This window comes from Mustelus asterias, chromosome 9 (assembly GCF_964213995.1).
Source record: "Mustelus asterias chromosome 9, sMusAst1.hap1.1, whole genome shotgun sequence".
Lineage (NCBI taxonomy): Eukaryota > Metazoa > Chordata > Chondrichthyes > Carcharhiniformes > Triakidae > Mustelus > Mustelus asterias.
The window spans coordinates 53,982,899-54,009,219 of NC_135809.1; the positions used below are offsets into that span (position 1 = coordinate 53,982,899).

Sequence of the window (26,321 nt, forward strand, 5' to 3'; positions counted from 1 at the left end):
CAGTGGTTTTACACTCTTTTTTTTTTCGTTTTACTAGTTCGTCAATTATGTTTTCCCCCATTCTACCCCAAGTATACTAATATTCATTTAAACTCATAGACTTCCAACAGTGCAGAAGGATGCCATTCCACCCATTGAGTCTGCACCGATGCTCCGACAAACCCAGAGCCACCCCCGCCTTCTCCCCGTAACCCCATACATTTATCCAGCGAATCCCCCTAACCTACACATCTTTGAACACAAAGGGGCAATTTAGCATGGCCAATCCACCTAGACTGCACATCTTTGGATTGTGGGAGGAAACCAGAGCACCCGGAGGAAACTTACGCAGACATGGTGAGAATGTGCAAACTCCACAGACAGTCATCCAAGGTCAGAATCAAATCTGGCTCCCTGGAAATGAGGCAGCAGTACTAACCACTGTGTCATTGTGCAGCCATCCTCTAGTGAAATTCTATTACCTTCTTTGGTTAAAAACTGAAGTGAAATTGGTATCCAACACTTACGTCATCTCAAGCCATTATCTATGAGTTTTGATCATATTTTGGGGCCTTACCTTTAGTTCAATCTTCATTTTGTTTTGTTACTTTTCCCTCGGAACACTTCATTATTTATTTTTAGATTCATTATAATTTGATTTTCTATTTTCTCATTGCCTTCATGCTCTTTTAATCCTCTCCTAGTTCCTAGTATTCCTTTATGCCATTCTCTCCTATAATATATAAGTACTTCTACATATTTTTCCTTATTCATCCATGGTGGCCTATAACTATCTTCTTTGATTTTGGTGTTTAGTGGAATACACTTCTTTTGAGCTCAGTTGATTACTCTTTTAAAAATGTTCTCTGTTTTGCCATCTCTTTGATTTTGAGATTTCTCTCAATTTATCTTATTTAGGTTCACCCTCATTTCCTCATCATTTTGTCTTTTTGAATCCATTACCTTAGTCTTTACCTTACTTATGTCGTACTCAACTCTCGTCTTGAACTATATCTTGTTTACTGCTATAAAAATGCTCTCCTAGTCCTACTTCCTACTGTCAGTCTGGTTACCAATTACAAACTCCAGCAGTCTTTTCTTTTTGGACTTCTTGCATACTAAGTACGGACTGCAACAACCTCTGCTGCTCATTTCGTAGATTTGCCTACATAATCTTTCCTCTAATTATTTTCGTATTTGGAGTTATATCCCTATTAGGATGACGGATTCCTTAACTTTTAACTCCATTCATATAGATTCTCTACCTATCTCACTACTACTTGCATTCTTTTTGTTCTACTGCCATCATTTATCTTTAATACAACTACTCCACCATTCCTCCTTCCTAAATGTATTGTATCTTTCATTGTGCTGTATAACTTTACATAAACACTGATCTTTTGTGTTATTCATATTCATTCCCTTAGTTGTCCTTTACCCTCTTTCCTGATTCTTTTATTCTGTAATTTCTGTCAGTTTCTTCTCTTCCCTGCTACCATATTACAAATTAAAGTCTTACTTACAATAGCAATAATTTGTATTTATATTGTGTTAAAGCCGATTGTCTGGATTAAACAAGATGTCCCAGAAAGGGGGACATGAATTTGGGAGTTATTAATCAACTTGTTTACTGCTATAAAAATGCTGTTTATCCTTTACATTTTGGCTCAGTTTAGGTACAGCCCCTCTCACCAATACAGATTCCTGTCCTATCCTCATCTGTTTGTCCTCATGTGAATTTGTATGTGGCTCAGGTAATAATCCCAAGACCATTAATCATGAAGTCCTGTTTTTCAACTTGAAGCTTTCATCTTATCCACAGTTTGAAGTTACATAGTAAGACAGCACAGCATGAAAATGGTGAAGTGATGGCTGGCATCTGTACGGAATCTCACCCTATGCTTTACTGGTGATGTAAACCTGGGATGAACATTTGGATTCGAATACAGGTGCACTGAAGATACTGAAGTGTAGCGATATTGGACAGGTCATGGTTCAAATAGAACTGTGTTTGCCCATAACTGGGTGGAAAATTGAGGCCTTAATTGCCTTGAAAGCCAGTTTTCCATTGTAACAAATTCACTGGAAAACTAGGCATTATTATGAATCTGAATTTTAATCCCAGTTTCTGTGATACCAAAATAAATAAAATCAAAATTTATATTTCACTAATTAAGATGACTATATCAAGATGCTGATTAGTGGATCCATTGGTTACAATATTCTAAAACTCCCTGGATGCGGGAATGGTTCCGGTGGATTGGAAAAATGCTAATATAAAGCCCTTATTTACAAAGGGAGGGAGGCAAACTGTAGGGCAATTAGTTTAACATCTGTCATTGGGAAATTGTTAGAATCCATTGTAAAACAAGTAACAACAGGACATTTCGAAAGTCAAAATGCAATCCAGCAGAGTCAGCATGGTTTTAGGATGCATGCTTGACTAATTTGCTTGCGTTCTTCGCAGATGTAACAAGCAGGGTGGATAATGGGGATTCTGTAGACGTAGTATATCTGGACTTTCAGAAGACATTTGATAAGGTGCCACCCAAAAGGTTAATACACAAGGTTAGTTCACATGGGATTAGGGGTAATTTGTTAGCTTGCATAGCGGATTGGCTAACCAATAGAAAGCAGAGAGTCGGGATAAACTGGTCTTTTTCGGGTTGGCACGATGTGACTAGTGTGGTGCCACAGGGTTCGGTCCCCGGGCCTCAGCTATTTACAATCTATATTAATGACTTGGATGCAGGGATAGTAGGTACCATAGCCAAATTTGCAGATGACAGTAAAATAGGTGGGATAGTAGGTTGCGATAATGAAATAAGACATTTACAAATGGATATGAATAGGTGAAGTAAATGGGGCAAAATTTGGCAGGTGGAGTTTAACATTAAGTGTGAGGTTGTACTTTTCCTACCAAAATGGATAAAGGCAAATTACTTTCTAAATGGAGAGAAACTTCGGAGTGTATTGGAGCAGAGAGATCTGGGTGTCCTCGTGCATGAATCGCAGAAAGATATTATGCAGGTGCAGCAGATAATAAAGAAGGCAAATGGAATTTTGGCATTTATTGCAAAAGGAATAGAATATAAAAGTAGTGAAATGTTGGCTGCTACTGTACAATGTATTACTGAGATTGCACTGAGAATATTGTGTACAGTTTTGGTCCCCTTACTTGAGGAGGAATGTAGTTACATTGGAGGCAGTTCAGAGAAGGTTCACTAGATTGATTTCAAAGATGAGAGGTTTGTCTTACAAAGAGAGATTGGGCAATGTAGGCCTATGCTCCCTGGAGTTTAGAAGAATGAGAGAAGATCTAATTGAGGTATACAAGATAAGGAAGATTGATAAAGTAGACGGGGAGAGGATGTTTCCTCTTGTCAGGCAATCTAGAACAAAGTACATAGTCTTAGGATGACAGATGACAAGAAATTACTCCTCTCAGAGGGTCGTGAGTCTGTGGAATTCACCACCCCGAGCGTGGTGGCTGCTGTGAGTTAGAGTAAAAAGGAAGAGGTGGACAGATTTTAATTTAAGGGCTATGGTGAATGGGCAGGTAAGTGAAGTTGAGGCCGAGGTGAGATCAGCCATGATCGTATTAAATGGTGGAGCAGGCTTGAGTTACTAAATTGCCTATTTTTGCTCCTAGTTCTTATGAAACAATAAAAAAAACTTGCATCAATTCTAAGCAATTATATTTTGAATTGATTGTTATGTACTTTTACCCCAGATGTGCTGCCAACTGGACAATTGTGCTTGCAGTGTGCACAATTTGCATTTGTTCTGCACCCTAATGTAATATAACATCCAAAGGTACTACAAGGGTCATAACCAGATAAAAATTGACACAGAATCAAAGGAGGAGACATTACAACAGGTGACAAGCTACTTGGTCAAATGACCAGTTTTTAAGCTCGGACAGCAAATAATGCATGGGTGATGCACAAGAGGTCAGAGTTGGAGGAACACAGATCTTTGAAGGTTGTTGAGCTGGAGGTGGTTAAAGGAGGTGCAAGTTAGGATATGGGCACACTCATTTTTAAACAAATCAGTCTTAAAATGAGAATATTGTGCTTTTTCCACTATTCCAAACGCAAACCTGCAGTGTAATGCTGGCATTTACACCCTTAAAGAGGCCAGATTTGGTTATCTGACATAGAAGTGGTGCTGCATTGTGGTGAGGGAGAAAACAAGTAGGAACAGAGATTTTAAGGGAAAAGAGAGAGAGGGGGGCAAGCGAGCAAGGAATTGAGAGCAACAGAAGAATGAATGAGGTAATATGGAGGAGTGAGGGATTAAGGGGCATTGATATGGAGGATTGAAAGAGGAAGGGGGATTGATTTGAAGTTTGAAGTGTTGGGGTTACAGTAGGGTGGCAGGTGAGGCTGGGAGGGTAGAGGAACATGAGCATTAAAAGTGATTTTTTTTTTAATGTGGCACTTTCTCGAGGAGGGATGTTCTTTTTTTGACCTTGGTCTTTGAAAGCTTGATGGTACCTGAATGTTGTGGATGAGAAATGGGATGTGGCCCAATGCTTAAGCAGATTGCTACTTTGTCACAGGGATTTGGATTTCAATCTAATCTGAGCAATGGGGTGAACTTGAATTGTATTTGTCAGTTTGTGGTATGTACTGCTTATGCTTTGATAAAAAAGTTCATTTTGAACAATTGATTTTTTTCAGGCTTTAATGGCTATTATTGCGAGAAGCAAACACGTATGCAGCAAAATAGCAAGTGATTTTCTTTTGAAGTTGTGATTGAACTAGTTTGTCAGAAAGGAATAGATGGAAATTTTGATGGTACCTACTTTTGATGGATGCTGTGGCTGAGCATTAGACGCTGTTGAGGTGATGTTCCCCAGCGCTGACTTTCTTCACCTTTAATGAGTATGTTTTAAAAGAGAAGTCACTGGAGATGTGGAAAGACATTGGACTGGTGTTTTCTCTCATGATCATTTAAACACTATGTTTTGGCAGTTGATGGAAACCAGATTAAAATGAAGAAGGCCAATTACATTTCTAAAGTGGGACTTCAGTTTGTGCATTATTTATGGAGATGGCTAAGATGCAAAAGAACAAATGCACTAGGGCACCTCATACTGTATAAAATGTGGGTTTTTTTGTCTACAAAAAATGTCTTATGGAAAATTCTCAATATTTATATAAAAAGATCAGAGAATACACATTTCATAAAATACTGCAAGAGTGTGTCTTCACCTTCACAGCCAAGCTAGTTTACAGTAATGTTGCTCTGGCTTGCATCAAGTGCTTAGGTAACAGAGATTGGAATATGATGATATTGTCATAAAATTAAAATATTAAAGTGCTTTAAAACTAAATTATTGTACAATTGAATTTACTGTGCATGTTATGCACAGAGGAAGTTAGCTCAGGCACATGGGGTTAGAACTTTTGATTGTGTGAAGAATAAACACCATGGACTGGTTGAGCAGAATGGCTTGATTCCACATTGTGATTTTGATGAGATACTGTGAATGATAAAGGTAAAATCACCAACATCCCTATCCGCCAAATATTCTTTAAATCAAGGAGTGTGAAGCGTTCACGACTTGTAATAGCAACCATTGTTCTTCTTTATTGCCTTTCCCTCTTACTCTTTTACAAACTAAGTGGTACCAACTGATTCTGCAGTTGAGCTCAATAGGTGTCAAGTCAATGTTTGATTCTAAATACTCACATTCACGCTCTCCCTATGTGTGAAGAAGTACTTCCCAACATCACCTCTAAATGTCCTGTCTCTAATTTTAAGTTTATGCCCCCTTGTTCCGTGTTCCGCCAAACAGAGAAAATAGTTTTTCTCCATCTACCTTGTTAAGTCCTTTACTCGTGTTAAATAACTCGATTAGATCATCTCTTTTATACTCCAGGAAATGCATACCAATTGTAAATAGCCTGTCCTTCTACATTAACCCTCTAGTTTCAGTATCACTTTGGTGAATCCACATTGTTTCCCTTCCAAGGTCAAGATATCCTCCCTGAGGTGTGATGTCCAGAACTGAAGATCAATTGCAGCACCCAAAAAGCTCCACCTTGTTCAGCTAATCAAAACCACAATTGGGGCCTTACCCAGCCTGAGTAGTTATCACTCCCTTTAGGGCATTTAGCCTTTGAGCTGAAGAGCCACTTCTGTGTCTGACACTGTTTATAAATATATATGTTCATTAATATTTCCATTCTAAGAACAATATATATGTCAGAACTTGCATTTAATTGTAGTGCTTAGATATTGTATTAAATGTGTTACATTAACTGTTTTGAAATGTTTCCATTCTTGCATGCAAAATTTATTTGAGAGACTCTGCAGGATTCACTTAAATTATTTGTGTTGCGAAGATAAAATCTCAGATTCATGCTTTAAAATGATCAGAGACCATCAATGGTAATATAATGCAGTGAGCAACTGAGCAGAAATTTTGCACAAAATGCATTCAGCAGATAAAGAGAATTTGTGTTTGCATTTTCATTTAAGTTAATCATAAGCTTTCTAGTGTGGTAGTTTTATATATTAAAAGAAAAAAAGTCATTTGCAAATTGAATGCCTATTGAATCTCTTTATTCAATCACTGTAGCCATGGAAACATACCCAAGTTGCAACACATCAGATTTCGGGCATGATCCATCATGTTCCTGGTTAGGTTCTTAGTTTATTCTTTGTATGTTGAATTTTGATGAGTGGCTCCACAGTTCTGGCGGAAGTCAGTAATGGGCCAGCAAATGCAGTACGGCAATCAAATACTTCTCTCTGCCTCATTGCTTGCACCCTTTCCCCATTAGCCCGTCCCAAGGAAAGCCACCGGTCAGCATCACCACTTCGAAAAGCCACCCGGGACGACCTACAAGATCCAACCCAAGCAGCATGTGAGTATTTGACATACCAGGACAAGCACGCACTCTTTAGTGCAGTGGAAGAGCTCATGCTGTTCCTTTCATTAACATGTCCGAACCAGTTACTGTAAGCTAATTCAGCCTCAATCTATTGCTTTCTTATTTTATCTCTTTAACTGCTTGTATAGTTAACAGTTCAATAATTAAAGATTTTAACTGGAGGAGGCTACTTCTGTAGCTATTGAGCTCTAAGAGGATGCGTTAATGATTTCTGTTTTTTTAATTGTGGGAATGTTCTCAAATGAGACTTTAAAGTTGTGCATGCAATTTGACAGTATTTTGAAAACTTTGAAAGTGGTGGGACAGGGATTCACCAGCACCAGATCTCTGAGCTGTGCAAAGTGTAATAAAGAGTAGTTAATTTTTTTAAAATTGCCAAGTGTAAATATTCAGCCAAGAAAGTTGAATCTAAAATGTCTCAAATGTGCATTGTTCACGATTTTATGGTAAACCATGTTACCTCATATAGACAAGTGAAACAAATGCCTTTCCTACCTAGAGAAAATGCTGGAAACGCTCACCTGGGTCTGGCAGCATCTTAGTAGAGAGAAAGTCAATGACCTTTTACCAGAACTGAAAAATATTAGAGATGAACAGCTTTTGGAAATGAGAACTGGACATTCTGTCACACTTTAAGCTTCCTATGAATATATCTTTGTTTTCATGTTTGTCCCTTTATTACCTTTTTTGCCTTGGATGATAATCAGTTCTTTTATCATTTAATTGTTCCAGCCTTCGACCATATTACACATATCTCCATGTTGTTCTTTTGCCTCCTCCCCCTCTCATTCCCTAGTTCTGCTATTATTTAAAAACTATTCATCTCCAACATCTCTCAGTTCTTGTCAAAGGTATTGATCTGAAACGTTAACTCAGTTTCTTTCTCTGTCAGACGCTGTCTGACCCACTGAGTGTTTAAGCATTTTATCTTTTTTCTCAGATTACCAGTATCTGTAATATTTTGCTTTTGTACATCCTAATTATTTGTATTTAAAAGTGTAGCCAGATGCATGTCGGCTTAATTGTCCCGCCTGTGGCCCCCATTGCTATCAAATTCTAAATAAATTGTTGGTAATTCTCAAACCAGATTCGCAGCATGGCAGCTAGCCTCGTGATCCAGGACAGCTTCTTTGTGATTTGTTGGAAACTAGTGAGTTGAAACAACATAAGATTGTTTCACTACACTTTCACTTGAGATTTTCTCTGTCTCTCTCTGGAAAGCTGCAGCAGCTGCAGCTGTTGGAGCTCATGTTAAGGAGAGAAGTATTCAGTGGGACAACGTCAAACAACACAAAGGTGATGGCAGCCTCATCACATGGTGAGTCTTCAGCTTTAAGATCGAGGCAGGAATAATGGGATGGGCCTTTAAGGAGGACTCCAGCAGCAGAAAGTGTAGAGCAGTTGCTTATCCCTTCAGTGTTTGCAAAATGCCTACTAATAAGAATTGAGATATGTAGGCAGTTTGTAATGAAATGAGGAAATCAGATCAAGTGTTTGAACAAAGAGATGATGACGGCCACTAAATTGTCACTGTGCCCTGAAGTTCAAACTCATTAACAAGACTATGTTCCTTTACAGCTCTGACAATATCTACTGTCCATTCCCTTCCTCCCTGTTTTCTCATGTTACTTTTCTAATGTAATGGGGTATGGGATAGCCAGGGATTGAATGACATTCACATAAGCGTATCTACTTTGCCATCAATAACTCAAGACTTTATTCGCGAAGCACTGAAAGGGTATAATTGTTACACTATCAAAGCTAACCTATTAATTGTGCAAACAGAGTTCTATAAATAAGCCACCACTTTGTGTTGTTTGATTGATGAAAGATCTTGTTCACCACCCTCCTCCCCCCCCCACCCCCCTCACTTTGCAGACAATCAAATTCTGACTTGGTCATTCTGTTACAACATATTTTGAAATACTTTCTTCTCCTGTGTATGGTGAGGAGTTGGGGTGGGGTTCTTCCTCAACGTATTTAGAATGTTCATGAGGATCAGCATGCATAGATTTTTATTGGTTGGAGTGACAGCAAAGCCGATCAAATATTGCCATTTATGATTTTATATACTACTTTGTGGTGGTGACGTGGCATTACTATTTAGTTGTGTGATGATCTTGTTCAGTGATAGTGGTATGTGGAAGACAGTGGAGCAAAGGTGCAAAAACCAAGCACTTAAGCAAAAATAAAACTGCTTCCTACGAATTTCATGGGGAATTTGCTCCCTATGCAGATACTTAAGACTGGATGTGTTCCTCATGACCCTTACCATTGTGATACTCAGTAAGATCTAGTTGACTGATTAACAAGGTCTGCTGGATGTTGAAGCATCCTCATTGTGTTAAATGCATGAAAGAATAACTCATGAAATTAGGTTCATTTCGTGGAGGCCAGATTGTCAAAGTAGAAGAGTTGTGTAGGGGTGTGAAATGGTCCACACATGAACAGTGACGATGCATATTTCCCAGTACAAGTTTTCAGAGAGCAGTGAAAAAACTGCTAGAAAATGTGGAAATTAGATTAGATATTCAGTTGTATAGAATAACTATCTTTTTATATTGCTCAGCGAGTGTCTTTTGCATGCAGCAACCATCCACAAGTTTTGAGTCTTCAACCTAGTTGCTAAAATACCTGCACCTGTTGAACTTCTATTTGTGGCGTGCACACACTGTGCCCCTAATCAGTGAACTTAGGCACAGGTTACCAAAGTATAAGCACCTCATCTGTGTATGCCAAGGTATTGTTGCATTTGAAGTGTAGTTTACTAAAACAGAGCGCTGGTACATTTCCTCTTGCTCATTCAGTTAGGAACACCTTATCAATTGGGGTGTTGCTTTGTGGGATTATTTGGAACTGATTGGAAAATTCCCAGCTTTTGATTTGATTTGATTTATAATTGTCACGTGTATTAACATACAGTGAAAAGTATTGTTTCTTGCGCGCTATACAGACAAAACATACCGTTGATAGAGAAGGAAACGAGAGAGTGCAGAATGTAGTGTTACAGTCATAGCTAGGGTGTAGAGAAAGATCAACTTAATGCAAGGTAAGTCCATTCAAAAGTCTGACAGCAGCAGGGAAGAAGCTGTCCTTGAGTCGGTTGGTACGTGACCTCAGACGTTTGGATCTTTTTTCCGATGGATAAAGCTCCTCATCAACAAACCAGCATGTCCATTTGTAAGCCAGGCTGTACACATCGTCAGCAGTAATCAGGAACATTATAGATTGGCTTTAGTTATCAGATTATCAAGTGTGCCATCTGGAAGTTCACTTACTTGCAGTTCAAAGTTTGGAACTATGTCAACTTGGAGCCACCTCAAGCCAATGAGGATTCACTTAACTTCTTCATTCCCCTGTCCCCTCAGGGAGATAGCCATCGGTTCACAACTGGATCTTTCTTTTAAGGATACCTGTGGAAGTGGTTAAAGCATGCGCAAGCGATATTTGTACAACATTTGTATCACAAATGAAGGGTCTATTTCCATTTCTAAATCAGATCCACTGGATCATAGAAATTTTAGAAGGTGATTTGGTGGGGCCCATCATACCTGTGCAATCAATTGTATTCCTGTTTACTGATCCCAACAATATTTGTTCAGATAACTTTATTGATGTAACTTCAGAGACATCTGATAGACTAAGTACAAGTGGTCACAGAAATACAGGTTTGTTTAAAGATTTAATTATGTGCCTGCTTCACAGACTTGGCCCAGTTACATTGACAGTTACTTCCACATAAACCAATTAAATTCACTTTTGCAAAATTTGGTTAAATGGAAATCATTTTATTCACATTGGTTTGGTGTGTTTGGCTTTGTATTTTGTCACAAGAGATTAGTCCCCCTGTGTATTTGCAGCATTTCTATCAAGCTTTGTTTGCAATGTCCACAAAATTGCAGTACTTAAATTTTGTCCTGACCGTTAATCTAGCTCTATAATCCATGCAAAATAATTGCTATGAAACTTGGTGCAATTTTATAGAAATTAACCTTTCCTGCACTTTGTGCTTACCCAAGTGAGGGATGTTAGTACTGGAAAACTATGTATTTTCTTTGCCCGCCTATTGTCTGCATCTATTGTGTTCCAAATGGACTCCATTTGATGCTGGATGAAGCTCTTCATGCTAATGTGTTGGAACATCAAACCATAGAAATGCACCCTACAACTCTTAAGCATGACATTTCCATTTCCCAAACCAGCACATCTGTTTGTGAGGTTGCCAATTTGTGCACTAGAAACTTTGACACTACCTACATTCATTCCCATGGGATCCAGGCCATTACAGACTGGTTGTCAGTACCAAAGGACGCATGTTTAACTGCTGTGTAACCCAATTCTTTTTAATACAACATTTGGCCAAGTTAATTTTTATTTTATGTTATGTGCCATGAATGAGATAGTGATTGGGCAGCATGCTCACAGGTCTCAGCAATGCAATTCCATAGCACTTTACAATAATCATTTGACAACCTCCTTGAATGCCTTCATTTTTGAGTGAAATAATGAGAGGTGGATGCTAGACATTTCTCACAATAGCAATTCCTGCAGTTTGGGATTTGACTCTTCTGGCTATAGGATCAGTGTCTCATTATGCCAGCAAGCTGCATGCTGATTCTAGAACTGCATACAGTTAAGAGATCTGCAAACTCAATTTTGCTGCCCAATCGCTTCCACAATATAAACTCAGCCTTTTATATATTGTAACTGAATTTCTGTAAAAAGGCCCCCCCATTGACATAAAGCCCAGTTTTTTTTGTCTGCAGTTTTCACCTTTATGCCCGACACAGAGGAAGAAAAGTATGTACTTAGTCTCACAAAGCAGTCATTGCTTGGTGCTTCCAGTTGTTGACCAATATACAATGTCTTCCTCAACCTGAGGGGTAGGAAACAGAGATGCAAATTTTACTCATCCATTGCACATTCTCACTTACATCTTCTAGTTTTTTTTCTTGTTATTCCCAACTATCTACATCTTCTAGCAATAGAAAAATGAATTGGGTGTGGTACTAAAAGGCCATTATACTGTCTCAAAACTACCTAGCTGCAGCCTCAAGGGCTTGAGTCCTTCTTGCAGATTATTAGTCAGTCACAGTGATGGCAGCAAGAAGTATCTGATTCATTTTTAATTATGCTCATCCTTTCTATAGCACATTGCGAACAGATTGAGTGGATTTTTTTAAAAGATTCTTATGGTTTAAAGGACACCGGCTATCTGAAATCTATCACTTTCTAATCTGAGTAGGGCCTATTGTCATGATTTTTAAGCCTTCTCAGATCACTGCTGTGAAAACTGACCTGTCTCTCGAGGGCTTATTTTTGTTTTGTCCTCTGGACTATTTCGATCCTTAGAAGTCAAGTCCTTGTATTTGCTCACTAACTAGGTTTTTAAGATCTCTTTTGTGCTGCTAGCTGGCCTGGAACAGTTTCATTAAAAATCAGAAATGTTTGTGAAATTCAAGATTTGATTAAAAGATTCAAAGGCAGGTTGGTTCCCTCAATATGCAAGTACTGAATGGCTTGCATCCCAACTATTCTGCTGCCAAGTTCAAAAAGATGTCTTTACACATTGATGGCAGCACTTTGACATTAATACGAAGTTACTGCTAACTCCCAAGAACCATTGACTGGACCTTCAGAAGCTGTGGACGTTATGGGCTTATACATTTCTTGTACATTGATTGAGAATCAATGTGGTGGCAAAAAACAAGAGTGCATACATTTATCTTTCAGTCACTCCAGTGGTCGAGTCTGTGTTGCAGCACAAAGCAGGTTGGTTGCACAGCACCAAAAGCCTGCGTATTAGAAAACTTAACCGACTGCTTTGCATGCTTTTAAGCCCTGAGGGAGTCTATTCACCATATGCATTATTTAACGGCGAAATTTCAGACTTACCCAGAAGGCTTCCCTCATTTTTTTTTATTAGCACTAATTGTTTTTGATTTTGGCTGCAACCTTGGCTCAGGATAAGCTCATTCATGTTCAAGCCCCACTTTAGCATGATGCATATATAATTTATACTGACATTCCAGTGCTGCACTGTTGGAGGCACTGTTTTTCAGATAAGACATCAAACCACCTGAGCTCATGTCTGCTATTTTGAGTGAACGGAGAAGATTTTATGATCTTATTTGAAAAAGTGTATGGGAATTTTCCCATGTGTCCTCAGCCAAAACTTCAAAAATAGATTACCTGATTATTTGTATTATTGATGTTTGAGGGACCTTGCTGTGTGAAATTTGGAACCACTTTTCTCTACATTGCAACAATGAGCACCTTCAAAAGTACTTAATTGACTGCTTTAAGATATCCAAAGGCTGCCAAATGTGCTATAGAAATGCAAGTTCTTTCTGTTTGTGAGACCTTGCTGTACGCAAATAGGCTGCTGCATTTGTCGACCTAACAACGTAAATCTTGAAAAGAAATTCATTTGACTGTGAAGTGTCATGGAATTTCTGAGGCTTTGGAAAGTATCATGTAAATGCAAGTTTGTTCTTCTACAGAAAATGAAAGGTTGGAGACAAATATATTCTATCTGCTCTCCACAGCAATCATCCCTTTTGTGCCATCAGCTTCTTGTCATCAGACGTCACAAAGCTCTCCTCCAGCTCCGTGGCAGGGTTTCCTTTTCACTCTACTTAACAGATTGAGAGTGTCATTGACTCATTTTCAGGAACTCCATGGAAAGATTATAATACATTGTACTGTTCTCCATTTTACTATCAGGAATGGAGCATAATCGTGGGTTGGTGAAATCTTTGCTTTGTGTCCACTTGGAATTGTGGAGCAAGACTAATCCATACAGTTGTGGATTTGTGTCCTTCGCTACATTGGCTGTGCCAAGAGAGAACATTTTAACTGCACAAGTGAATCAAGAATTGCTTCTTGTGACTGGACCAGTTTGAGCCAATGATTTGAGAATATTATGGAAAGAGTATGTTGATTTATGTGCTTTTTGATATGCACATAATCCTAGTTATAATGTTGTTTCTGTTTCTTATCACTCGGAGTTTAAATCTGAATTACGATGATTTCTGAACATCATTAAATGTTCGCCCTGCTCCTCTTTACCCACCTACAGCTTCTTCCTTTGCAACTTCGGGTCATATTTTGGCAGTGAAAACAAAACATTTTAATGAATCAAATTGGCCTTTTTTAAAATTTCTTTTGGCTGTGAAGGTTGATAACTCTCCACTGAGGCCTGAGGCACCAAAGGCTCTTCTCCTGTACTGAGCTTCAGCCAGTGATTCTGCTATTTAATTCTTATTCCTTTTGGAGCAGCAACTGGCCACAACCTGGCACCTTTTGATGCAACATCTGTCTCTGCAACATAACAGCAAAAGGTTTTGGCTCATTGAGTCTTTTTTTCCTGATGGCTTCAGGTTATGAGTGGTATCAAAGCCTGGAAATTCTGCTGATGATCCAATTTGTCTGGTGCTGTGATCATTGTTTTGCTGTTCTCGCAATTTTAATTAAACATTCACAGATCCTTGTGGAGCGATGGCTTAAAAAGCTTTTTGTGATTTATCCTCAGGCAAGATTTTTTTCTTTTTTTCAAATTTTCTCTTCTGTGTGCAACCTTCATCCGTTATTAGGGTACAGCCTCTCAAGTAGCCTCTGCTAACTTACTCCACACTTTTTTATTTTCACTGGAATGGAGCTGCATGTTTCTTGCCTCGACTTCCGATCTGGGTCTGCTGAGAAATGTACAATTCAGCAAATGTGGTCAGGAGGTCAGTGATGTAGTGGCCCAGAAGTTAGAATTGGTTTTAATTCTTCCAACTCTTTCTGGATAACTATACTGCCTGGAGTGTCGGAACCATCCAAAGTTTCCAAATTAAATCAGAGTTTCAGATGGTTCCAGGTACAGGATAATTGCTCAGTGAAAGCTTAAACTTGCAGGGAATTCCTATGCGGTCCTTTTTTGTTCATTGTATTGTAAAAGCTATACAGATGTGGGCATTTTTTGATTAAGAACTGGGTGCACATTTAAAAGAGAGTCAGCTGGAACATTGGGGTAGTGGTACATCCCTCCCCTTCCTCCGTTCTCGCTGATTTACACTGATTCTCAGTCCACCAGTAACTCAAATTTATCATTACCACGCATGTGTTCAAACCTCACAGGGCAAACACCTGTTTATCTCTGTAACCTCCTCCAACCATAGTGGAGTCCAAGAACTCTCCATTCCCCCAATATCAGCCTTTTGTATCACCCCAACTTCTTTCACCTTGCTATTAGTGGCTCTGTCTTCAACTGTCTAGCCTTAAACTATGGAATTCCCTTTCTAGACCTGCCACCTGTCTCTCCTCCTACTTTGGCTCAATGACTATTTCTGCCTGATCACACTCCTGTGAAACACCTCAGGACATTTTGCTACAATAAAGGTGCTTCATAAAGTCAAGATGTTGTTGAAAAACCTTTTGGTCTTAAACACCAACTTAGTAAAAACACTACAAAGTTTTATTATTAATGATCAATTCAAAGTGCAGCGAGGGAAGAAAATATAGTTGATAAAGATTCTGAGGCATGGAAAATCAGTGAGAGATGAATTGGTGGGAGGAGAAGCAAAGAATGTTTGAAGGCTGCTTTTCATGACATCCATGCTTTTAACTTTGAAGTGCTGTACAACTCGAGCAAAACATTTCCCCCAGCATATTATGAAGAATGTACCTGTATTGTTGGAGACTCGGGATTGCTGCCAAATCTGAAAACATGCATCTTCAGTTCCCTAGGAGTCAAGCTGGCCTCCATTACCTTTCATGATGAAGACCTACAACTGAAAGCCAGTAAAAAATGATGTCTTAAACTGTGAATCATTACACTACAACCATTGCTTTCAGAAAGCCATGATCTGTAACCTCATGGCCCAGAATATTCTCTATTCTACCATTACCACCAGGCCAAGAGATTGACCCTGGTTCAATGAAGAGTATAGGAGAGCATGCCAGGAGCAACACCAGGCATGCCTAAAAATGAGGTGTCAACCTGGTGAAGCTACAACACAGGACTACTTGCCAAACAGCATGAGCAGCAAGTGAATGAGAGAGCTAAGCAATCCAACAGATCAAGTCTAAGCTCTGCAGTCCTGCCTTGATTGGTAGTGGACAATTAAAACAACTCACTGGAATCTATTCTTGATTATTAGTAAAAGTGATGGAAGGGCTCATCAATAGTGCAATCAAGCGGCACTTGTTTAGAACATAACATGCTCACTGATGCTCAGTTTGGGTTCCGTCAGGGTCACTCAGCTCCTGACCTTATTCCAGCCTTGGTTTAAGTGTGGACAAGAGAGCTGAACTCCAAAGGTGAGGTGAGAGTGACTACCCTTAATATCGAGACCGCATTTGACTGAGTGTAATATTAAGGATCCCTAGCAAATATCCCATCCTCAATGATGGGAAAGCCCAGCACAAAAGATAAGGCCTTAGCATTCGCAACAATCTTCAGCCAGAAATGCTGAGTGGATGATCCATCTCGGCCTCCTCTGGAGGTCCCAAGCATCACAGATGCCAGTCTTCAGCCAATTCGATCCATTCCACAATTGCTGAAGGCACAGGATACTGCAAAGGCTATGGGCCCTGACAATATTCCAGCAATAGTATTGAAGACTTGTGCTCCAGAACTTGTTGTGTCCTTAGCCAGACTGTTCCAGTACAGCTACAATACTGGCATCTACCCAGCAATGTGGGAAATTGCCCAGGTATGTCCTGAATCCAAGAAGCAGGTCAAATCTAACCTAGCCAATTGCAGCCTCATTAGTCTACTCTTGATCATCAGTAAAGTGATTGAAGAACTCATCAATAGTGCAATCAAGCGGCACTTGTTTGGCAATAACCTGCTCACTGGCGCTCAGTTTGGGTTTTGCCAGGCCACTCAGCTCCTGACCTCATTACAACCTTGGTTCAAACATGGACAAAAGAGCTGAACCCCAGAGATGAGGTGAGAGTCACTACCCTTGATATTAAGACCGCATTTGACTGAATGTGACATCAAGGAGCCCTAGCAAATCTGGAGTCAATGGAAATCAGGGGGAAAGCTCTCCACTGGTTGGACTCATTCCAAGCACAAAGGAAAATGGTTGTGGTTGTTGGAGGTTCAACATCACTGCAGGAGTTCCTCAGGGAAGTCTCTTAAGCCCAACCATCTTCAATTGTTTCATTGATGACCTTTCTGTCGTAAGGTCAATTGCACAATGTTCAGCACCATTTGTGACTCCTCAGATATTGAAGCAGTCCAAGTCCAAATGCAACAAGACCTGGACAATATACAGGCTTGGGCTGACAAGTGGCAAGTAACATTTGCACCATATTATCACCAGGCAGTGACGATCTCCAACAAGAGAGGATCTAACCATCGCCCCTTGGCATTCAATGACATTACCATCTCTGAATTCCCCACTTTCAACATCGTGGGATTGCCATTGACTGGAAATTAAAATGAACTGGCTACAGGAAAATTGTGGCAAAAAGAGCAGGTCAGAGGCTAGGCATCCTGTGGCAAGTAACTCTCAAAGCTTTTCCACAATCAACAAGACACAAGTCAGGAGTGTGATGGAATACTCTCCACTTGCCTGGAAGAGTGCAGCTCCAGCACTCAATAAGTTTGACACCATCAAGGACAAAACTGCCCGTTTGATTGGAATCCCTTCCACAAAAAGTCACCCCCTCCACCACCAAAACATAGTAGCACCATTACAAGATGCACTGCAGGAATTTACCAAGGCAGCACCCTCCAAACTCATGACTGCTACCATCTGGAAGGACAAGGGTAGCAGATATACAAGAACACCAACACCTGGAAGTTCCCCTCCAAGCTCCTCACAATCCTGAACTTGAAATATATCACCATTCTTTCACTATCACTGGGTCAAAATCCTGGAACTTACTCCCTCACAGCACTGTGGGTGTATCTACACCACATGTTCTGCAGTAATTCATGAAAGCAGCTCACCACCACCTTCACAGCAATTAAGCATGGGCAATAAATGCTGGCCTAGTCAGCGAAACCCACCTCCCCTGAATGAATAAAAAAATATTACTACTAATGGCCCAGAGGTTCCATTCCATGGGGGACTTCCCCCAGAAGAACTGCTGGAGGACTCCCAGATGTCCTCGCACAAAGAATGCACGGAAACTGCCCAGTAAGTTTCAGTTTCTGTTGGGCCATTACCCTGCATCTTGAACCATCTGAAACCCTGATGTCTGAGCAGAATAGTTGAATAAATATTATCCCAAAGAGAATGGCATAGCTTTCTATGGGCAAACTTAGAATGCCGTTATGTAGGATTTCCTTCTAAATGGTAGATAAATGCAAACCCATATCTATTGCTTTCACTAGCACCAAGGTGCTTTTAAATTGGCTTGGAAAGTATAACTTAAACAGGGCTAACTTCAGATTGTTAGGGTTACCCAAGACTAGAAACTTGTGCGCATTTCTTTAAATTTAATTTCTTTAATGTTCTATTTGCCCTGAAAACCTCTAACCTGTTTCATTACAACAGAATTGGCATCAGGTATCATCTCAATGCACAGTCAGTTCAGCTGTCCAATCAAACTTCTTAATTGGCCTGTTCCTTTCTTGGATGCAAGATCATCTTTCTGAGAGGACTTGGTCCGATTTATTGGGATACAGTTAACGTTTTCTAAGTATGATTGTTGATTCAAGGTGACTCCCGATCTATTCTGCTTAATGTCTAACCCTATATATTTAGAGGCACCCAAAGTCTTACTTCCCATCTTACCTCGTCTATAACAAATTGCTAAAATTCTGCAGAACCTCCCCAAAGAAAACCACCATGCATTATAAAGATACCTGTGAGTTTCTCTTGTGCATTGATATCACTTTGTCATTATCAATTCCCTTACCTGCCGTATTTTGTTTCTCATTACTGTTAAACATATGAATATGTGATGTACAGGGTGACTCATCACCCTCTAATTGCTCAGATTCTGTAAGTTTATAATCAATCCCAATTAACCTCGATAGAATCATAGAATCTCTACAGTGCAGAAGGAGGCCATTCGGCCCGTCGAGTCTGCACCAGCCACAATCCCACCCAGCTCTATTCCCACAGCCCCATATATTTACCCTGCTAATCCCCCTGACACTAGGGTTAATTTAGCATGGCAAATCAACCTAACCCGCACATCTTTGGACTGTGGGAGGAAACCGGAGCATAGAACATAGAACAGTACAGCACAGAACAGGCCCTTCGGCCCACGATGTTGTGCCGAGCTTTATCTGAAACCAAGATCAAGCTATCCCACTCCCTATCATCCTGGTGTGTGGGTTAGGTTGATTGGCCATGGTAAAATTGCCCCTTAGTCTCCTGAGATGCGTAGGTTAGAGGGATTAGCGGGTAAATGTGTAGGGATAAGGGGGTAGAGCCTGGGTGGGATTGTGGTCGGTGCAGACTCGATGGGCCAGATGGCCTCTTTCTGCACTGTAGGGTTTCTATGATTCTATGATTCTATGATGTGCCTATCCAATAACCGCTTAAATGTTCCTAAAGTGTCTGACTCCACTATCACAGCAGGCAGTCCATTGCACACCCCAACCACTCTCTGTGTAAAGAACCTACCTCTGATATCCTTCCTGTATCTCCCACCATGAACCCTATAGTTATGCCCCCTTGTAATAGCTCGGGGGTCGCGTAACTTACCCCAGCACCCGGAGGAAACTCACGCAGAGAAGGGGAGACTGTGCAAAATCCACACACACGGTGAGCCGAAGCTGGAATTAAACTGGGTCCCTGGCACTGTGAGGCAGCAGTGCTAACCACTGTGCTGCCATGCCGCCTGGTCAATGTGTCTTACAAATTTGGCTGCCATGTTGGAGAATTACCGTATCATTTTACCTGGACCTTTCTGATACACTTTTTAAAATAATACACTAAATTGCAAGGATCAAAGTTTATCTCTGGTTTTATGTGATAGTATAAGGCTTGCAGAATTTTCTTGGAGACTTCTGCTATTCTTAATGCCATTCTTCCTGTATGCAGGGCAGTCAAGTCCACAGAAAAAGTGTAACTCATTGTAGTCTTTTCCAAGGTCAGAGGGGATGATCCCATAACACCAAAGGTATTTTGGATTTCTCTCATAGAACAGCTCATATGGACTATAGGCCCGCAACCATTTGAAGTGAATTCTTCATGTGAACTGCCCAAGCCAGAGCAGATGATACCTTGCATGATTTCTTTCACATAGCCCATTACTGAAGGGACTTTTAGCTGCAGTGTTCATCACTATGATTGGCCATGCTAAAATTGCCCCTTAGTGTCCTGAGATGCGTAGGTTAGAGGGATTAGCGGGTAAATGTGTAGGGATATAGGGGTAGAGCCTGGGTGGGATTGTGGTCGGTGCAGACTCGATTGGCCAGATGGCCTCTTTCTGCACTGTAGGGTTTCTATGATTCTATGAATAATTTTGCATATCCCTAAATTCATCATGAGCAAATTCCCCGTCATTGTCAGTTAAGAATTTAGTCAGTACCTCCAGTCCACTCCCAATCCATTTTTCCATGATTATTTTCATAATCAGTCTTTTGTTTTTTACAAGGTATTACTGTAGACAGACTGAATCTTGTTGCCATGTCTATGAAGTGCAAAATGAAAATGTTTCTATCCTTGTTTCACGTCTTTAAAATCATAGCTACCATGAAACATTTACGTTAGGCCGTGATGGTGTCCTCTGATACTTTTTACATATCACATTTTTCAAGAATCCCTTCAATAAGCTTTGTGCACTCATCATCAACTGCCCCTGCAGCCTTTCATAGATTTTAACCAATGACAAAAGGGATGAGCAAAGTGTCAATGGAAATTTAAGGCAATTTTCTTCTTCTTCTCTCAAATTCATATCACCTGGTGCTGGTAACACTGCTTTAACATTCTGATTAGAGATGTTAGGTTTTGTTAAAGGAATGCAAAATGGTCCTGATTGGAAAGTCAGCAAATTTATTATTTACCCAAAGATAATTGCTTTCTCATGTCCCATGTGCAGTTTCATTTGTCTTTTTCATGCATGGTTTGCTCAGCAGCAAGGTAATCTCACAAGATACTGTATCTGCACTAATAAAGTGGCTTACCCCAGCTATGCCGTGTGGATTTACCACTCTTTTCAGTGACTTCAATGTGCTGTCATCCCCGAACCTGAAGCAGGTGGAGCTTCCATATTTATTGACCTTCAACCCTTACTGCTGACTGAATCCAAATAACCAAATTCAATCAATTCATTCCACATACTGTGAACATGCAATCACTGTCCAACACAGCGAATTAAATGAACCCACGATGAGTTTATTCATTAATATACTGAAACTTCTTGAGACCAATACAATTCCCTCAGACTGATCAGTTTTTGTCATCTTCCCCTTCCAAGCGTCTGTCATGTGTTGCCTCAAAAACCCTGTTTAATTTGGATAACTTACTGTTAAATGATACTTTGAACCACATAGAATTTATGTCATAGAATCCCTACAGTGCAGAAGGAGACCATTCAGCCCATCAAGTCTGCACCGACTACAATCCTACCCAGGCCCTATTCCTCCTACCCCTCATATTTACCCTGCAGAATCTCCCTGACACTAGGGTTAATTTAGCATGGCCAATGAACCTAACCCGCACATCTTTTAACTGTGGGAGGAACCCGGAGGAAACCCACGTAGACACGGGGAATGTGTAAACTTCACACAGACAGTGATCTGAGGCCAGAATTGAACCCGGGTCCCTGGCGCTGTGAGGCAGCAGTGTGAACCACTGTGCTACCGTGCCACCCCACATCTGAAGCACCTGTTAATAATTCCCCAGACATTCCTGGAGTTCATTATTATTCCATTCCTGTCATCTGCCAGGTCAGCAAAATGTGTGATTTTTCTGTTGAATTGAGACCTGCACCCCATACTTGAACGGTCTTAAAATGCTGCAAGTATTGAATCCTCCATCTTTTGTGTCCTATTCGGACCAAGGATGCCCTGGAAATGATTACTTTCCCAGGATTTTTTTTTAAACTTAGGACATCTGATCCAAAAGCATGTTTCTCACTGAGAATCAAACTCTGGTTAAGAACAGGAACGTATCCAGATGTAACACTTCAGCAGAATCCGACAACTTGAAAGCGAGCACTGAACCAGGAATTTCCAAATATAATTTCTGCAATCTTCTATCTAACCTGTGAAATTCCATGGTATATTTTTCTTTGGCAGTCTTGTGAAAAAGGGAGCCACTTTTGCATATTTTTCTCATTCAAGGGGCAGGTGAGCAAATTTCTGAAAGATAAGGTTGGGCACAAAAGCTGAATTTCAAAAAGAAAAGTTGAGATTTTAAGGAAAGAAACAATTGCCAAACAAAAGTACAGCAATGTCAGAGCAATAAATTGTTTAGTTAAAAAAAATTACCAACATGTTAGACGGTCAATGTATGTGGGTGAGTGATTGTAAATGGGTACGTGTGTATTTCGATTTGATTTATTATTGTCACATGTATTAGTATACAGTGAAAAGTATTCTTTCTTGCAGTACTCACGGTGAGGAAATGTCATCCCAAATACCTCTGTCTGTCTCCTAACTCGTACTGAGTTCCATTTTCTTCCATAAATGGTTTGTTGATCATTGTATTTTGTTGAAGATGCAAAGCTTTGGTAGACCTGGGGAAGAGATGGTGCCATAATGAATACGTGGGAATAAGTGAGTAGGAGAGTGAGTGAGTACAGACAAAGTATACTGTACGTAGAGAAAGAAAGGAGAGCGTGCAGAATGTAGTATTACAGTCATAGCTAGTATGTGTTGCTGAATGGTCGTAACAGTGAGAAACTAGACTGGGCGTAAAATAGACTCTCATTTATCCAGCAAGTTCATTCATCCTCTCAAACACCCACCCACCTCATCCCTTATAAGCAACTCCCTAACCACCCTGTCCCTCTCAAACATCCACCAACCCCATCTCTTGCACCCACAACCACTCGCTCCCCCCACACAAGCTCACTCATTCCCTCCAACATACTCGCTCATTCCCACACACAAACACTCACTCCCTCTCCTACTCATTCATCCTCTCCATATTCATTGTGGCACCATCACTTCCCCAGGTCTACCAAAGTTTTGCCCACCTGGGCCTTGAATTGACCATGACCTTCCAGTCTTCGACTTGACCTTGGCCTCCCTGGACTTCCTCTTAACCCAGGATCTCAGCTGGTTCTCTGCGTGATCCCAATTTTTAATCAAACAATGCCCATCATCTGTGTATCTTTAAAAAATACGCTGATCAGCAAACCATTTATGGAAGAAAATGGAACTCAGTACAAGTTAGGATACAGACAGAGGTATTTGGGATGACATTTTCTCACCTTGAGTACTGGAACCAAAAGACTAAATTAATGTCATCTCGAAAAACAGGACAGATTGCTTTTCCAACACTGTACTTCATGCAATATTGTCTAAATCTGTTTTTAAGAAAGGGTGTAAAATTCTAAAATATTACACCATGACTTTCTGCAAATGTATTTTATTTTCAGCAATTCAAACTAAAACCATATTACTTATTTTATAGCAGTCCAAGTTTATCGATGCCAATCATGGATGATTGAGTCATTTCTTGCTCCTGTCCCCACCTCCAATCTGTTGATCTGCTGCTCCAGGGGATACAACCAATTATACATTCCAGGCAGAAAGTCTTTACTTTTGTGAAATCAAGTAATCTTGCTTCCAGTTTCCAGCAGAGCTCTATCCCCTCGAGCCACAGCAGGTTCAGGAAAGAGCGGGGAGGTTGCCAAGGTAACTGGGGGGGGTAGAAAAGAGATCCCCAGTTTGGACTCCAGCAAAGAAGGGAGAAGAATGCCTGCTTAAAGTGCAGGAAAGAGGAAAGGGATTACATGCCAATTTAAATTATGGAGGTGGGAGAAGAGTGTTGGTGTCAGCTGAGCAGAGTGGGAAGGAAGAATACCAGGTAGAGTTGAGAGGAGAAAATGTCAGTATACAGTGCACTGAAGAGTCTGAATACGGTGTACTGAGAAGTCTAAATGATAACTAATGTTGCAGGCTACTGTAAATTGAGAAGGGAGGAAAATGTTTCTGTCACTGGTGACCAGGTCAACAGCCCGGAATCTCCAATCACTGGATGGTCATTACCTCCCTCGCCCCACCCAGGATGCACTAAAGGAGCCCCTGGAGATCCTAACGTACTAACTACATGAGAATTTCCCAGAAAGGTTGGACTGATGATGGGGAATTCCCCTGAATCCGGAACCCTCCAAAGTCGTCTCCAACTGTGAGTTACGATCATAGACTCTCAAATCCAAGATGGCGCTGGAGTGAAGCGACGACTTGCGAGCTGTGCCTAACATACCCTCTAATTGTATCTTTTATTCTTGTTCTATGCTTCTAAAACTCTATTCTAACTCTTTTAAATTCTCTAACAATGATTAAGTTGATCTTTCTCTACACCCCAGCTGACACTACATTCTGCACCCTCTCCTTTCCTTCTCTATGTACAGTATGGCTTGTCTATAGCGCTCAAGAAACGATGCTTTTCACTATACTAATACACGTGACAAATCAAATCAAAAGACTTCAGAGGGTTCCAACTTACTTTTCTGGATAGTTATCCAGGAAATGTCAGACAACACAAAAACAGTTCTAACCCCAGCTGGGTAACTGTACATAATTGCTGATACTGACTCCCTCCGAATCCCCACCATCCTACTCCTCCCCAACTTGAATGCACCACACCCTGCTGATGGCCCCCTGAACGACAACCTACCAGCACACCCCCAACCCAGATCACCTGACTATCCCCCAACTCCCCACTGACCATGTGATTACTCCTAACCATCTGCCTACTCTCCTGACCCATCCAAATCCCTCACCCACTCTACCCAGCCACCCATGCACCTACTTCCTTATCCCCTCACCCAACTACGTGCCACCCTATCCTTTCACCCACTTAATTGCCATCCTCTCCACCCACTTCCCTGCCATCTATCCCTTGATCCCCAGGGGAGGACAAAGACACTGCTTCAAAGACACTCTGAAGCTTTCCTTGAAGCTTCCATCAACATGAATGACTAGAAAAAGCTTAGTGCCAAAAATGTCCATCACCTGCAACATTCTTTAAGTCCAGAAACATTAAAATTGAAGCAAAATGGTGGCAGAGAAGAAAAGAAAGTGAAGCAAATCCTGCACTCTGAATCCCATGACCTCATGGGAGCGCCTTGCCCATGTGCCCAAAGATCTGTGGGTTGAGAATGAGTCACATGAAGATCCATGGCAGAAACTCATGAACCTGAATAGATGTCATGCTCAGATGGAGGGACAGACAACAATGACAAGTCATAACATATTGGTCAAGACAGATTGGCAAGCTATTCATCTGTGGAGGCAACACACAAAATATGACCTGTCAATGTTCATTATCTTCAGGTGTATTTTCTAGCAGAAATTATTTGATCTTCACAAGGAGCTAGAGTACTGTTTTGATTTGTTCTTCCACCTTTTCACCTCACACCCATTGTGCTACAAAGGCCATCAAAAATTCCCGTGTACAAATACCTTGGATGTATATAGTCACACAACTTATTATGTACATTTTCCTTCACTGAATTAAATGAGTGATTTTTTAGCATTTATTTAAATGCTACTAAATATATTAATGGCCCCGGAGATGTGTTTCTTGACCTCAGTGCATGTGGCCATTTAAAATGACCGTGCACCTGTACTTGATCCAATTAATATCTTCTTTCACAAAATGTAATTACGTTATAAGACCGTCTAAATGTGCTTACGGTTTTTCTTTGCAATAGTTCTTTTTTTTTGATTTGTTGTCTTTAATCCCCTTTCTTCACTTATCTCCTGAATCATTTGCTCACTGGGGCAGAGTTCAGTGGACAATGGTCACCTCCCAACATTTGCCCTAGTTGGTCATTGCTAATGGATGAGCCTTGACAACAAGATGTTCAACAGTAGTTCTAGCCAGCTCAATTCTGTCACCAACCTAAGCCTGTACAGGAATACTTCCAGCAGGAATCACTAAATGGTTGTCAGGCAGCCAGGTGAATGTTCCCAACACCCAGGTACATGGGTGTCAAATGTAGCCTCCCAGCTGATGAGGGGTAACTCATCATCGATGGGGAACTGATTTCAGGACCTTACTGGTCTGCACGGACCAGGTTTATCTCAGTTCCACATTTTATTTGGCTGGTTTGCCAATGTGGTATATTACTTGTCAGGTTTATTTTAGACTGTATTGCGCTTGTGGTTCTGCACTTGTTTTCTCTCCAAATCTTGGAGAAAAGCCAAAATTCAATATTCCTAAGTGCATGATATTCTGATTTTTTTCTCTTTTTATATCCAGGCTGAATCATTAGCATAATCTGGTGCATTTAAGGCCTGTCACTGTGCTGAATCTGCCATTTCAAATGCACACACATTCTCGCAGTCACTTG

At 40.5% G+C, this 26,321-nt stretch overlaps 1 protein-coding gene across 3 annotated transcripts in view; it reads left to right on the forward strand.

The window, feature by feature from the left end:
* yaf2 (YY1 associated factor 2) overlaps positions 1-26,321 on the forward strand; it is a 193,241-nt gene that overhangs the window by 86,386 nt on the left and 80,534 nt on the right. For all 3 annotated transcript variants that reach the window (XM_078220213.1, XM_078220212.1, XM_078220214.1), the window contains one exon: positions 6,777-6,860. In XM_078220213.1, coding sequence (XP_078076339.1) covers positions 6,777-6,860 — 84 coding nt within the window. The remainder of the gene's footprint in view (positions 1-6,776; positions 6,861-26,321) is intronic.